Source organism: Lutra lutra, chromosome 18, assembly GCF_902655055.1.
Source record: "Lutra lutra chromosome 18, mLutLut1.2, whole genome shotgun sequence".
Taxonomy (NCBI): domain Eukaryota; kingdom Metazoa; phylum Chordata; class Mammalia; order Carnivora; family Mustelidae; genus Lutra; species Lutra lutra.
Genome location: NC_062295.1, coordinates 18,232,214 through 18,248,340, shown reverse-complemented (window position 1 = coordinate 18,248,340; position 16,127 = coordinate 18,232,214). Strand labels below are relative to the sequence as shown.

At 47.7% G+C, this 16,127-nt stretch overlaps 1 protein-coding gene across 1 annotated transcript; it reads right to left on the bottom strand.

The window, feature by feature from the left end:
* Window positions 1-4,893: 4,893 nt before the first annotated feature.
* Window positions 4,894-14,553, bottom strand: NDUFAB1 (NADH:ubiquinone oxidoreductase subunit AB1). Its single transcript, XM_047714307.1, has 5 exons — window positions 14,351-14,553; window positions 8,429-8,545; window positions 6,853-6,940; window positions 5,822-5,921; window positions 4,894-5,052 (listed from the first exon to the last, which is right to left on the bottom strand). Exons 1-4 carry the CDS (start codon window positions 14,516-14,518, stop codon window positions 5,830-5,832), a joined length of 465 nt encoding a protein of 154 aa, XP_047570263.1. The 5' UTR covers window positions 14,519-14,553; the 3' UTR covers window positions 4,894-5,052; window positions 5,822-5,829.
* Between the last annotated feature and the right edge of the window lie 1,574 nt (window positions 14,554-16,127).

Genomic DNA, 16,127 nt, shown 5'->3' with positions numbered 1-16,127 from the left:
AATCCCAACAGTCCCCAACTGAAATTCTATTGCCCTTAGTTCTGTTGCCCTTCAGACAGCAACTCGGGCAGCACCCACGCCATACGCTTGAGATCCTAGGCTCCTACCTTTTTTATCTGACCAAGTGCTGCCATTTTTATTCCCAGAATATCTTCCCAGTCCATCCCTTGTCCTCCCAATCCCCAAATCTGCATTTTTCTCATGGGCTTTTCCAGTAACCACCACTCCCATCCCCTCAGCCCACCCTTTGGCCAAATATATCTGACCCTGTCTCCCCTATAGATCCTATCAGCACCTGCTGCTGACATGTTCCTTAACCAGACTAAACCCCTGCTTTGTGACCTGATCCCAGCCACAGTCAGGAGCCTGCCCATGAGTTCATGCTGTAGCAGTGCGCAGACCAAACCAATGCTGCTCTCCTGCCTGCCTGGCTAGCTCCCACAGAACGTTAGCAGCTCTCCTCGGGCCTCATTGCCTGCCAGCGTTTTTCCCAAACATCAGCACCTCTGCTCAGTTGTCACGTACTTTTATTTTTTTTTATATTATTATTTTTAAAAATTTAAGATTTTATTAGAGCACATGCAAGAGCATGTGTGTGCACAAGCAGGGGTATAGCAGGAGAGGGAGAGGGAGAAGCAGGCTCCCTGCTGAGAAGGGAACCCAGTGAGGGGCTTGATCCCAGGACCCTGGGATCATGACCTGAGCCGAAGGCAGAGGCTTAACCCGCTGAGCCACCCAGGTGCTCCTTCAAAATTTTTTTTTAAGATTTATTTATTTATCTTATAGGGAGAGAGAGCACAGTGGGGAGGGCAGGGGGAAGAGAATTTCAAGCATACTCTTTGCTGAGCATAGAACCCCACATAGGTCCAGGACCCTGAGATCATGAGCTGAGCCAAAATCGAAGGTCGGATGCTTAACCAGCTGAGCTACCCAGGCGCCCTGGTTTTAATTTTAAAAATACGGATGAACAGGGGCACCTGGGTGGCTCAGTGGTTTAGGCCTCTGCCTTCGGCTCAGGTCATGATCTCAGGGTTCTGGGATTGAGCCCCACATTGGGCTCTCTGCTCAGGGGGGAGCCTGCTTCCCTCTCTCTCTCTCTGCCTGCCTCTCTGCCTACTCTCTCTGTCAAATAAATAAATTCTTAAAAAAAAAATAAATACGGGGGCGCCTGGGTGGCTCAGTGGGTTAAGCCGCTGCCTTCGGCTCGGGTCATGATCTCAGGGTCCTGGGATCGAGCCCCGCATCGGGCTCTCTGCTCAGCAGGGAGCCTGCTTCCTCCTCTCTCTCTGCCTGCCTCTCTGCCTGCTTGTGATCTCTCTCTGTCAAATAAATAAATAAAATCTTTAAAAAAAAAATAAATACGGATGAACAGGGGCACGTGGGTGCCTCAGTTGGTTAAGCGACTGCCTTTGGCTCCAGTCATGATCCCCAAGTTTCGGGATCGAGTCCCACATTGGGCTCCTAGCTCCATGGGGAGTCTGCTTCTCCCTCTGACCTTCTCCCCTCTCATGCTCTTTCTCACTCTTTCTAATACATAAAATCTTTTTTTAAAAAATACTGATTAACAGAAATAAGCCAGTGTATTTTTACCATATCATGGCATTTATTACTAACATTTGGATATGTGTTTTACAGACATGGGTTCATGCTATTTATGTTTTATTTAAAAGATTGATCTTGGGGCGCCTGGGTGGCTCAGTGGGTTAAAGCCTCTGCCTTCGGCTCAGGTCATGATCCCAGGGTCCTGGGATGGAGCCCCGCATCAGGCTCTCTGCTCAGCGGGGAGACTGCTTCTTCCTCTCTCTCTGCCTGCCTCTCTGCCTACTTGTGATCTCTGTCAAATAAATAAATAAAATCTTTTAAAAAAAATTGATCTTTCCATGTCACTGTGTAAATTTTTGTTTCCATTTAGCCAATCTCATAGAGTTGGCTATCCACCTGTATGCCATCTATATACTCTGTGTAACATGTATCAGGAAGTTCAGCGTTTTTGGTCTGACGATTTTCGAACCGAGCGGTGGAAGGAATAGTTGAGTGGACACGCATATGCGCAGACGCGTGCACATGCCTGTCCCCGGCTGCCAGTTGCTCACTCTGTGCTGTTTCCACTGTTCTTCTTTTGCCGAACCTCTGAAAGTTAGCTGGAGACATCTTGTTGCTTTACCTCAGAATGTCAGGGTGTCTCTGTCCCCTGAGAATAAGGTGTGCTCCACAGTCCTGTTACTAGACCTGAGAAATAGGACTTGCTATGTAACCTACATACGGTCCACTTCTCAAAACATCTTCCCTTGGTCCTTTCACATTCCATGAAGTGGACATACCTCTGGTCCCTTTTAATTTAGAATAGTTAGTTGTACTGGTCTTTTCCCCCATGACACATGTTTTTAAAGTCCACATTCTAGATTCATTTCCTTGTGATCAGATTCAGGTAAAATGATTCCAGGCGGACCCGGAGGTAGACGTCCCTTTCAGCCCATCAGATCGGGAGCAGCGGGGCTTGCTGCATTACTGCTCTTGCCGTGTAGGACGCAGCACGTGGACGTGAAGTCTACACACCGTGAGCTTTTGGAGAGCGGAGATGTGTGCTCAGGCCCTGCCTCGCAGTGTGCCTGGTCCTTGGTGGGCGTAGAGTGGTTTCATGGAGTGAATGCATGCGCTTGCTGTTGGGGGGACACAGAAGAGCGAAGAGTGATGTGGAAGAACGGGAGACCGGGCAGGAAGCCGGTCGGGACTGGCCTCACAGCCACCCTGGCAGCAAGGGAATGACCTACCACAGATCTTCAAAGGCATTCGCAGGAGGCTATCAAATCCAAATGCACAAGGGCGCCTGGGTGGCTCAGTGGGTTAAGCATCTGCCTTCGGCCCAGGTCATAATCTTGTGGTCCTGGGATCAAACCCTGGGTTGGGCTCCACACTCAGTAAAGAGTCTGCTTCTCTTTCTCTGCCTACTCATGCTTGCTCTCAGATAAGATCTTACCAAAAAAACAAATGCACACAATCTCATTTATTCTGTTTGAATTCACACACCCTTTGGAATGCTACCCTGGGCCAGTTCACTGCCTACCTGTGTTGGCACATGAGTCTGTCAGATTTTTCCGGCAGGTTCTTAGAGTAAAAGATCTTTGCAGCTGCTTCACATCCAGATCCTAAAGTAGCATCATCAGCAAATTATCTGTGTGGACTCCGTGACTTTCCCCCCTTATTCTGGCTCCTCTGAGACTTTCCCAGCTACAGAGGACATGAATGGGTATCCCTGCCACGTGTGTGATTAAGATGGCAGCAAAGCGGTCTGTTCAGCGCCAGCGCCGCAGAACTGTGGGGCCTTCAGCAGAAACGAACACGGATGCATTTTTGGGCAAAAAGTGCAGCTGCCAAGGGCTGAAAGGTCCAGAACAGCTGACCCCAGATGTTAAACTGTGGTCCATCCCCATCAAAGGAGCCACCGCAGCCTGTTTTTTTCCCTTGTGGCTCCCCAGCACCCAGGAAGCACTCAAGCTATTTGCGGATTAGGTGCTGCTGTGCCAGATTAAGGATGTTTCTTATGTGCCAATACGGCATCTTCCAAGAACTTGTACAGTATTAAGATGTATATTTAAGCGGGGCACCTGGGTGGCTCAGTGGGTTAAGGCTCTGCCTTCGGCTCAGGTCATGATCAGATCCCTGGCTGGGATCTAGCCCCGCATCGGGCTCTCTGCTCAGTGGGGAGCCTGCTTCCCCCTCTCTGCCTGCCTCTCTGCCTACTTGTGATCTGTCAAATAAATAAATAAAAATATTTTTAAAAAAAAGATGTATATATAAGCTGCAGTGTAATGATGAGTGCTTCCTGTTACTGATGAAGGAGGTCTTGTCTGCCTCATGTGCCTGGAGCGACAGAGCAGGAACTGGCAGCATCGGGCGTCCCCAGGAGGAGACCGAGGCCCATCTCAACCCGCAGCCACAGGAGCCTCTGCCAGCTGAGGGTCCCTCACAGTCCCTGCACTTCGGTGTCACTACTTGCTACCTATCACAAGCCCTTGATTTCCTCCCTCCTACAAACTAGCAGTTTCGGTAAAAGTAAAGCAATTACTTTGACAGGTCTCCAGCGAAAGCTCATCAGGAGCCAGGTAACTGGCTGCTTCCACCCTCACACAGGACCTCACACAGTGCAGAACAAAAGGTGCGGTGCGGCTACTTACTGAAGGAGGGCAAAGGGACCCAGGTCAAACTGACCTTCCAGGAGCCAAGAGAACTTTCTATCCTCCCAAAGGATTAAATTCTGTTAATTTGGAAAGAGATCCATAGGACAGGGAGGAAAAGCTGGTCACACATGCTGGTGCCAGCTACACAACTGAGAAACTTAAGACAAAAAGTCCTTTTTTCACTAATACTCACTCCTTATACTGAAGACAATGGGAGAGAAATTTCAGATGCACTGCTAGAAAAGTCATTTTTCTTTATATGCATGAATACCAGTGACTAATCAGAAAATCTTTAAAATTATTAAGCAAAGTTAAGACTTGGGGTGCCTGGGTGGCTCAGTCAGATAAGCATCTTTTTTTTTTTTTTTAAAGGTTTTTATTTATTTATTTGACAGCGATCACAAGTAGTTAGACAGGCAGAGAGAGAGGGAGAGGGAAGCAGGCTCCCCGCTGAGCTGACAGCCCGACACGGGACTCAATCCCAGGACCCCGAGATCATGACCTGAGCTGAAGGCAGCGGCCCAACCCACTGAGCCACCCAGGCGCCCCAGCATCTGACTCTTGATCTTGGCTCAGGTCTTGATCTCGGGATGATGAGTTCCAAGTCCTGCACTGGGCTCTATGCCCAACAGAAGCCTGCTTGATAAAATATTAAGCAAAGTCAATATAAATAAGCACTTTATAGGCACTGAAAAACTGAAGACTAAGAAAAATGTTGGCTTTATAGATTTATTTTCAAAGGAAAAAACAGACAATTTAAATACAAGTCTAAACAGAATTACTCTGTCAAAGGCAGCAATAATGCCAAAATGTGTTCTCACTTCCAGACACTCGCCAGCATCTTCCAACTCTTCTCTCAGTGAAAAAAGGGGGTCTGGCAAAGACAAAGTTAGTTCAGTGTTTCTTTTTGGTGCACTGACTTTCAGTGATTTGATGTGGTCAATATAGGGTAATCAAAGTTACAGACACTTAATACAATGTTTATTTTTAAAAAGTCAACTGGTCATAATACTAGAGCCTGAAAAACAGCTAATGTTTACTGACAGGCTTCTTTACATGTTCTGTCTTAAGTAATTTGTATACACTACTGAATTTTACCTTCAGGAAAGTCTCAGGTAAGTCCTATCCTTATCCCCATTTTCCATCTGAGGAAACAGGCCTGCCCAAGATCACCAGACTTACAGACCTTGACAGAGCTGAGAATGAAGCTCTCTGACTCCAGAGTCTAGCCTCTTAACCCAGGAGGCGTCTCCTGCCTGATTAAGGAGTCAGGCCATCTCAGGTTCCGGGACAGCAGGCTAGGCTGGCTTCCAAGGTGAAACCGAGGGCGGTAGGGGTCTCTGCTTCTGGGTTGCCCTGCTCGGTGTTTTGTACAAGACCGTTTTTGTGAGGAAGGCTGACAATCAAGGAAGTCCTGTCCAAGAATGAACTGTTCATGGCCTGTCTCAAGGATAAAGATAATCACTAATGCCAGCCCCCTCTGAGTGGCAGATAACCAGAGAGGACCTCTGTTTTATAACCAGTGAAAATCTGTCAAGGATTTCCAATGTTTGCATTTCTTCCTGGGTCTTCCTACTTTACTGAAGAACTACAGAGAGGTTAATTCTATGGGAAGATATCATTCTGTAAGTCAAATTATTTACCTGATATTTTATTCATATACATCCTTCTTATCTGCAATGTAATCTACAATTTCTTGTGGACACATTAACTTCTCCGCATCTGTATCAGGAATTTCAAACCCTAAAAGTAAAATGTAAAATGCTATGTAGAAAAACAAATACTTTAAAATTAAACGCATCTCACGCTGCCATACCACCCACAAGTACATCAAAATTTTTCAGTAACCCTCAGTCCCATTTAAGTTATGGGCCAGTTATGTTCTAGACAACAACTGTATCATATGGGGTGTAACAGCTGGTTCTTTTTTAAAAGCTGTAATTCATAGGATAGAAAATTCATCCATTTAAAGTATAAAATTCAGTGTTTTTTAGGTATTCACAAGTTGTGCAACAATCACCATCACCTAATTCCAGAACATTTTCATGACCACGTTCCCATCCTACCTCTAACTGATACCATCCCTCTAGTGAGCATAATCTGTGAGGAACTTGAACCACGTTCTGCTCTGTAGGATAGCAAAGAAGCCCCTTGGCTTTCATTCAGGCAACTTACTCAAAACTGAGCCATGGACCCTTAAAAGGTCTCTTGTGTACAACCGTCTGAGAAAGAAGCATAACCTGAGGGAGGCATGATGGGAAACCAGGCCTATGTGTGCGTGTGTTTGTATCCTGGGCACACCCAGTTACTTCTCTGGGCACGGCCATTCAGGGTGCTCAGGTGTGCTCAGCTTCTCCACAGGTGAGGTTCTGCCTTCGTCCTGGAGCCCCCACCTAGAGCACCCAAATCCCACCCCCAGGCCTTTCCTGGTCACTCAGCCCTCGGCACCACACTGGGCACTCTGCTAGCCCCATGTCAAGTACGTTCTAAGTGAGTGCACTGTCCCTGGTGTTGACTTCACCTGACCCACCCACCTTACCCCAGTAAGCGCACCGAGGGCAGGGGGGGGCTCTTTCTATTTATATATTTGACTCAAATCCCAGTTGTGACCCCCAACATTTCTTCCACCTAAATCAAGAATCACACTGTGCAGACCCCAAACGTAGCCTGTTACCAAATTCGTCCTCCATGGCCATGATAATTTCCACTTGGTCCAAACTGTCTAAGCCCAGGTCTTTCATAAAGTGGGAATTTACCGAGAGCTGCAAGAAAAGAACACCAAACACAAAACTCAGCTGGGACAGTATATGCATCTCAAGATAAAAGATATGATGTCACTTAAAAGTTATATAGAAGATGCTTACTGTAAAGAGGCCGTATTTTAAATATGAAGTGATAACCACCATTTTATGTTTAAGCTGTGCCAGCACATACTTGGTACACTTTGTTAACTTACTCAAGCTGGTTCTGGAATGCTTAACAATACACACAAAGCTAATGATGGATTTCACTTTATATATTTTGGTAAGATCTGTGATCACTGCTTGGGAAAACCATCCCGGGGATGTAATGTGCAACGTGGTGACTAGTCTTAAGGCTAAGCTGCGTATCTGAAGCTGCTGGAGAGTAATCTTAAAAACCTTCATCATAAGAAAATTTCTGTGATTATGTGTGGTGACAGATGTTAACTAGACTTACTGAGATTAGTTCACAATTTTGGGGTGGGGCAGGGAGGGAATCTTATACAGGCACCAAGCCTCGTGCAGAGCCAGACACGGGGCTCAATCTCACAACTCTGAGATCATGACCTGAGCTGGAATCAAGAGTTGGACACTTAACAGACTGAGTTACCCAGGCGCGCAACCCCCGCTTTTCTCAACTCAATTATACTAATATCATTATGTTGTATACCTGAAACTAATGCTGTTTGTCAATTAGACCTCAATAATAAAAACCCCACTATCCTACCTACACAGCAGACTGAATTATTAAAGAAGAAATTTATGTACTACTATGAGAAAAATGCCAGTGGTTAAGTTAAAAAAGCAAACATTGCAGAACAATGTTTATAGTATAGTCTACCACTTCTGTGTCTTTTTAAAAAGGGTAAGCGGTGGGGGCGGGGGCACCTCGGTGGCTCAGTCAGTTAAACATCTGCCTTAATCAGGTCATGATCCCAGAATCCTTCCTGCTCAGCAAGGAGTCTGCTTCTCCCTCTGCCCTTCCTCCTACCCCACTTGTGCACAATCTCTAACAAATCTTTAAAAATAAATAAAAGGGTGGGAGATGAAGGTCACATCGTACATAAAATATACACATACGTACATATGTGAGTACACTTCCTTGCATATGTACTGAGTATCTCTGGAAAGATCTAGGAGAAGCTGGTTCCACTGGCTGCCTCCCAGAAGGGGAACCGGGTGGGTCAGAGTCAGGGAGACCTTCTACCAAATATCCTTCTGGACCCTCTGAAGTCTGCACCATTGATTAAATACTCATTTAAAGGGGCACTTGGGTGGCTCAATGGGTTAAGCGTCTGCCTTTGGCTCAGGTCACGATCTCAGGGTCTTGGGATCGAGCCCCGCGCATCAGGCTCTCTGATCAGTAGGAAGCCTGCTTCCCCCTCTCTCTCTGCCTGCCTCTCTGGCTACTTGTGATCTCTCTCTGTCAAATAAGTAAACAAAATCTTTAAAAATTAATAAATTAAATAAATACTCATTTAAAGAAAGAACATTAAGCCACACAAATACCTTTTCTGGGTCAATCTTGTCATAAAGTTTCAACACATAAAGAACACGGTCCTTGATCCCCTCTAACGTCAGAGGGGGTGCGTCGCTATACTGGCGGCACAGCTGTGTGAGCGGAACCTAGAACAAGGGCAGGAAGGAAGAGCTGTTGAACCCAAGATGCCTCTAGGTCAGTGCACCAGCTTACAGGAACCTTTCAGAGCTTTTAGTGCTTCCGAGAACCACCTCCTCTGATTTCCAGCTGGGACCATTAGGCCACCTAGAGTCACCACACTGGGTATTTTCAGAAGCCCTAGCAGTCCAGCAGCATAAAAACGGGCCTCCCCTCCCCTCAGAGCCTGGCTCGGCCCCCCACGGGGCCTGCGTCCAGCGCTCTGGCCTCTCTACTGGCTCCAGGAGGAGCTGCCGCTAAAATCGTGCAGAGTCTGCAGAGTCGTGTGTCTTCTTGCCCTCACCTTCTACAGCGCCAGGCTGCCCTGTAAGGCCCTGTCACCTTCGATCGTCAGTACGCTGGAGTCAAAATGGCCCACCTGGAAAGGGCTGTCATGGTAAACAGAGAGGCAGCAGCTCCCTGGAGGAGCACGCGCGGGAAGGTCTAAAATGGCCCCTGACCTCAGCCGGCACAAACGAGCCGGCTACCAACCCGCACAGCCCTCACGGTCCATCTGTTTCCCTGCAGGAGGGGCCTGTCGTATGGCCCCCAGCAAAACCATGAGCGTTTCTGATTTTTGCCGTGGTGGGAGTAGGATCTCAAATGTCTGTGATACCAGCCTACTTGGTAATCAGCGAGGTATTAGGCTGCTGGCTGGATTCTTTGGCCAAATGCGGAGGGAACTCCAACTTACAGCTCATCACGCGTAATGCCGTGGAAGGGACACTGCAGAACAAGAGGAAACGAAGCAGCTGTGCCTGACAGTTCCGCTCCCTGTGGAAGTCCCTAATCTGAACTGGCTTGTCTACCTTTTAACGTTCACTTGAGTCCTTAAGTAAGTTAATTTGGAGTTCTTACAGCATTTCTCCTTAGAAAGTGGGTTTGCGTGTCGGTACTCAGGTCCCTGACAGAGGCCTGTGAAAATCATGACACTGCCAAATGAACCAAACCTGTATACACCATTAAGAAATATTTATCTTGAAAAAAAAAAAAAAAAAAAAAATTCAAGTACTGAAATCAGGTTTAATCAGCAAGCTATAAAGAGATTAGATGAGGTGCTTCACGGATATTCTAAAGGTATTTCTAAGTGCTTTCAGAGTTTAAGAGCACTGGTTCTTTTCAGTCTCAATGTATGCAGTGTCCTTTCCTTTCCCACTGCAGTGTGGGTTCCGGAGACCTCTGCTGGGGGAACATCTCCAGCCCTACTTATCTACAATCACTGTAAGTCTCCCAGCCACAAATAAAATGAAGACACAGAAGGGAAAAGAGGGAGATTAGATGACAAAAGAGAAGTTTGAGGGGGAAGGATCTGACAGAGGTCTTGTCTGTGTGCACATCAAGAAGTGGTATGAGCAGGGATTACTGCTGAGGAGAAAGAGAAAACGGGAGCTTCACCGCAAAGCCCAGGAGGAAGGATGAGGCTGGGGAGGGGACACGGTACATAACGACCCAAGGGGCCCATTAGGGGTCAGGACCATCCCCAGCCACACCAGCAAGTCCCCACACTTAGGCCACTGGATACCACATAGAGAAATTAAAGGTCTCCACCTGGAGAGCACAGGCCAGTCCAAAGTGTCGGGGGGGGGGGGGCTACAGTGGGCTCAGCATGGAGCAGGCAGGTCTAGTGGGTGACAGCTCCGACTGCAAATAAGACTGCCTACACCTGTACCCTGGCACTAGTTTTCTTACTAGCTGTTTGGCCTGGGGCAAGTTACTTAACCCTCCAACGCCACTTTCCTTACTTGTAAAATGGGGATAAGCCACAGTACAAAGGTCCCAGCACCGCTGTGAGGCATCACTGAGGGAATGTGAAAGGCTCAGGGCACTGCCAGGCACACCCACAGTGAGTGCTACTGAGCGCTGTCTGGGAAGGCTGGGGTCCGAGACTGGTGGCAGTTGTGGCCCAAAGTACTTGATCCTACTCCTTCCCTCTTGAGCCTCCCCTTCTGGTCTCTTTAGGGACTTCTTATCAGTCAGGCTACGGCGCTGTGCTGGGCACTTTACAAACCATTGCCTCCTTTAGTTCTGACATCAGTCCCATCTTACAGACAGGAAACGGAGACAGAGAAAGGCATCCCGCCCCTGGCCTCCCACCTTGGCCTTTGGGGAGGGCCTTACTGCCTCCTTCCTGCTCCATCTCAGCTGTTACAAAAAAGAGGAGGCACAGAACAGGCAAGCAGCTCAGCAGTGTCCCCGACAGCCAACATGTTTCTGGTGTTGTCTTCCCCCCGGAGATCTACACTTAACAATTCTATGAGACACAAGTCACTTCCCACAGCTGTAGGAGGGGCACTGTGTGCAGGAAAAGAGCAACTTCCCTCCAGACTAGGAGAAACCAATAACCTGGTTCATCTATCAGAATTCATCTGTCTCCACTCAGTACATCTCTAGGGGAAACTGAGGAACCTCAGTTTAAAGCTTAGGAGAGCGATTTGCCGGCCAGCTCCGCCACCTGCCCCCTGGGCTGCTCCCCCTGGGAGCAGACACCTCCACGTCAGTTTGGAAATACATTCCTTACCTGTCTTCCAAAATGCCTGCTCAAAGACCTCTATTCCTCATCAACCACCTGGTGCTCTGGCCAGAGACCTGAGAGCCCACCTCCACTCTTCCCACTGTCTCACCATCATGTTTACTGGGTGTCCCAGCCTGGCTGACTAGAAGGAAAGATCTCACTTATTCAACAAACCTTGTTTCATGTTCACTCCCTGCAGCCTAAACAGAACATCCACATTCCTCAGTGCCCTTCACAACATGCCTGCATCTTTATCTTGACTCCATTCTACAGACACCCTGAGGGTCAGCTGTAAGAGCACCAGGAGCTCCCAGCCTCTGCACGTGCTGTCACACCCTGCTCTGAGTGCGTGAGCAACTGGTACCTCTGGGTTTGTGCTCACCGGGAGTGCTCGTTAGGTCTCTCTTCTGTGCTATACGCACACCTGTCCTCACCTGTGGCTATGTCTTGTCTTCACACACAGGGCTGTCTCGGCAGCCTGAGAACTCTGCCTCATATGCCAAGCACTGTGCTGTGGGTTGGAACTACAAAGAAAAATGAAACATGACCACTACCCTCAGAGAAGCTTATGGTCTAATGGGAAAGATCAAGCCAAATAGATTATTTAAGTTGTAATAAAAATGTAGGAGGAGAGGCACCTGGGTGGCTCAGTTGGTTAAGCGTCTGCCTTTGGCTTGGGCCATGATCCCAGGGTCCTGGGATCCAGCCTCGTGGCCAGCTCCCTGCTCAGCTGGGAGTCTGCTTCTCCATCTCCCTTTGCGTGTCCCCAAACTCATGCGCTCTATCTCAAATAAATTTAAAAATCTTAAAAAAAAAAATGTGGCAAGAGCCATGACAGACATATTTGTAGGCTGCTTCTTGAACAAGAACTGTCATTCAGTCCCTGACAAGCAAGGAAGAGATTCCAAACTTGGAGTTAGCCTTGGAAGGACAAGGACATTCAAGGAAGAAAGGCCAGGCCAAGAAAATGAGGCATGGGACTCATTGTGGGTCTGTGTGGGAAGAAATGAGTTCATGACTAGAGACTGAAGGTTAAGGTGGGACACAGGCTCTGAGGTTCAAGAGGCCCAGCGCTGCAGACACTTGAAAAAGACAAAACAGCTGAACTCTGCCTGCATAAGCGTTTTGCCTTCATCTGGGTACTGTGCCCCACAGAACTCTTAGGAAGTCCTCTCTGTGCTCTGGCTTTGAGACAGTTCAGATCTGCACCGTCTGGATAAAGTACAAGACTTCCAGGTTCCATTCTAGGCCACTACCCTTTTTTCTTACCTTCTGCTTTATACCGTCTCATATTTTTATATCCAGGAGAACTGCTTTAACTCCTTTTGGGAGGGAAAAGAGTTGGAATATAAATGAAGAACTAGCTGCCCTGGAGTCAGCAAAGGATCTGGATCTGAGGAGAAAAAAAAATCTAATGGAACAGAACAGGTGCAGTGAGCAACAGTCCAGATGAAATGAGCAAGGCCTGGAGGTAGAAGTTTGGGGTAACTGGGAAACAGGGGAACAGAGTGAAGACACAGACAAGGAAGAGATTGTGGGTAAGAGATCTTTGGAATTTACCAGCATTTAAGGATTAGAAAGAAAGTGCCAAGGGGCAGGAACAGCGAGGTAAAGAACCAACCAAGACAAACAGTGTAAACAGCCTTGGGAACACGGCAGCAGGGAATGAGCTGGCAACTTTAACATGAGGCTGCAGTGTCCAATGAGATATTACCTCGTATCTTTCCTTTATATGTATCTCCGTACCCTTCAACACCTAAAATAAGGTCTGGCACATAGCCTGTCCCTCAGTTTCTTTGAATGAACAAGTATTTACTCTCTCTTCAATCGGCAAAGGATTTAAATGGGAACACGTAGTCAAAACCACTTTATAAATATAAATAAAATGCTGCTTCTGCTGTGTATGAACCAAGCAGAGGTAGTGGTAACCTCTCTGGGCACCCTGCTATTCAAGGCATGGTCCAAGGACCAGCAGCAGCAGAATCTTCTGGGAGCCCATTGGAAATGAAGCCTCTTGGGCCCCTTTCCAGAATCTATATTTTAACCCAAGGGATCTGTAACAACTAAGTCTGAGAATCAGTGCTCTTTGAATAAGGACAATCACTTTGCATTTTAGCTTACTGTGGAAATCAGTCTCAGGAACAAAATACTTGGCAAGTCTACATAATGCCCTTTTAACTCTTAATTTCAGGGTGACACTGTTAACCTTTTGATTCAGGCAATGGGGCCAATGCCCTATGAATTAATCCATTACATGGTCAGTACATCTCAACTCTAGCCACACAAAAGAATCACTTGGTGACTTCTAAAAACAGACACCCAGACCCCAACTCTGGAGATAATGACTGATTTGGTCTGGGCATCCTTATGTTTTATTCTAAATGTATTCAATACCGAAATGCTAAAACCACTATCATATTAAGTTCACAGGTTTGGGGGTTTCTCAACCTGGCCTTGAGAGTTTATTCTACCTTAAGGCAGTACTTGATCTTGGCCGAACCCTTTAGTCATGTGGCAAACTTAAATGAAAACACATGCCAGTGCCTCATCTCTGAGAAGTAAATCAAAAGGGGTGGGGGTGGGGAGCAAGGGACTTTTGCACCCCTCCTCCTTTAAGCTACTCAGGTGATTTGAATGTGCAGCTAGGGCTGAAAATCACTACCGTAACAAGAATTTCTGTCTCACAAAGGTGTCATCGGACAGAAAGGCTAGATACTACTTTTCCCCTATATTTACTTCCAGGAGGCCCGTAAACGGGCAAAAGGCATTACAGGGAGAAATCCTGGGCTCAGACTGCTCTGGAGAAGGTTGTAGGCCAGTGTGGCTTCCTTTTTGCACCCTGTCATCAATTTCCCCCTACAAAGCTACCACGGAATTTGTCGTTATCACTACGAACAACTGGGACCAATATGGGGAGGTTTACAAGCACCCCAAATAGGTGCTCTCAAAACCTCATTGCACCTCCACGAAGTAGAGACTAGTACCCCCACTTTGCTGTTCAGACCGAGAGTGGCGAGGTCAAGAGACTTGCCCAAAGTTTCGCAAAGTGGCTGCTAGCATTCGAACCCAGGGATGTTTCATTGTTAGGACTGCACTCCGGTCTGGGGTCGACCAAGCACCGTGAGGGACTGGGACGGGGGGAAAGCCAGATGTCGCCCGGTCACCCCCGCCGTGGCTCGCGTGGCCCCGCTGCCTGGCCCCTCCCCCGCACCACCCCAATCCCTGACCCCTGCCAAGCCCCAGCAAAGTCACCGCGAGTCACCTGCGCGAGCACCGAGGCTGTCTGCGGAGCCCCAGGCCTCGTCCGGGCCCCCGCGGGGCACAGGGTGATGCTGAGCGGCCGGGCTGCGGCCAGCGTGGGAACCCGGGGCAGCGGCGCGAAGGCCGCGGGCAGTCGGCGGACACAAGCGGAAAGGACACGAGCCGCCATGGCTACGCCGACCCAAGATGCACTGCGCCGCGCCCTCCGGCCCAGTTTCCTCTCCGCTCGGCGTACAGGACGCACAGAGCGGCGCAGGCGGACGCCAATGGCCGTAGCGGCCCCTAGCGGCTCCTGGCGGTACTGCTCCCCTGGGGTGCGCGGTCCTGCCATTCAGGGCCAGACGCAAAAGGCTGGTAGGGCCAGAACCTCGCTCCTCCGGTCTTTCCCTAAATACTAATGATTGACACAAGAAAGGAAATTATTTTTATATATTCTCTAAATGTTCTGGCACACATTTGTTTAGAAGTTTTGACGCTGCAATTATTCCATAAGTATTAAAATTATATAGGTATAAAATTATATATAAAACTATATATTTAATTATATAGGTATAAAATTACCGAAAAAACATAAATAAATTTTAAAATATAAGTAAATAAAAATAAAGTAGACTGCACAGTACCATCCCATTGCTGTAAAGTTATTTCTATTTATGCATTCATTAAGAACTTGAGTACCTGTTGGGGGCGCCTGGGTGGCTCAGTGGGTTAAACCTCTGCGTTCAGCTCAGGTCATGATCTCAGGGTGCTAGGATAGAGCCCTGCGTCCGTCTCTCTGCTCCGCAGGAAGACTGCTTCCCCTCTTTCTCTGCCTGCCTTTCTGCCTACTTGTGATCTCTCTCTCTCTGTCAAATAAATAAATAAAATCTTAAAAAAAAAAAGAACTTTCAGTACACCCTGTTGTGTGCTGGTAGTTATGTGCCTGTTGCTACAGCAGTGGGCAAGCCAGGCAGTCTATTCTCATAGAGTTTACATTCTAGTGGGAAGACAGAAAATGAGTAAAAATAAACACCTCCCCTAAGACAAAAAATTGAGGGAAGTAATGATAAGCACAATGAAGAACAGTAGAGAGCGGGATAGTGAGGGAGTACTGCAGGTGCACTATTGTAGAAAGGTGGGCCCCGAAGGCCTCTTAGGAGGTAATATCTGACCTGAGACTTTCATCAGTCTGGGGGAGGGAACACAGAGCCTCAGGAATCATGCTGCTGCTGGCGATGCCAAACAGAGTGTCCCCAGCAGTGCAAACAGTTGACACCAGGCTTCTCTAGCATCCTGATTCCATCACCATCACTTTACTGCCTATTAATCAGTTGGAAGCATAATTGTATCCCGTCTTTGGGAATGGTCAGTGAATAAATGGCCCAGTTCCATTTTGGGTAGCAACCTTCAACTTCTGCAAAAAACCGGCACCAGAAAATCTGATTGGAGGACAAGGATCAGGGCTCATGAAATGGGTTCAAGCCACCAGTGACACACCAGCCTCTGATGCTCCTTCCTGGTCAAACTTTGGGCCAAACCCATGGGACAGATGTGTGATGTGACCGTGCAGCATTAACAGCACAGGGAGCATGCAAGAGTCTGTCTGAATACTAAGCCCCGAGTTGCAACCCTCTCTTCCCACAACCTATCTGTATTTCTGTGTTACATTGAATCCTTTTGTCAAAATTAGTAAGGCCCCTCTTATTTATTTATTTAAAATATTTATTTATTTGACAGAGAAAGAAATTACAAGTAGGCAGAGAGGCAGGTGGGGGGAGGGCGGAAGCAGGCTCCCTGCT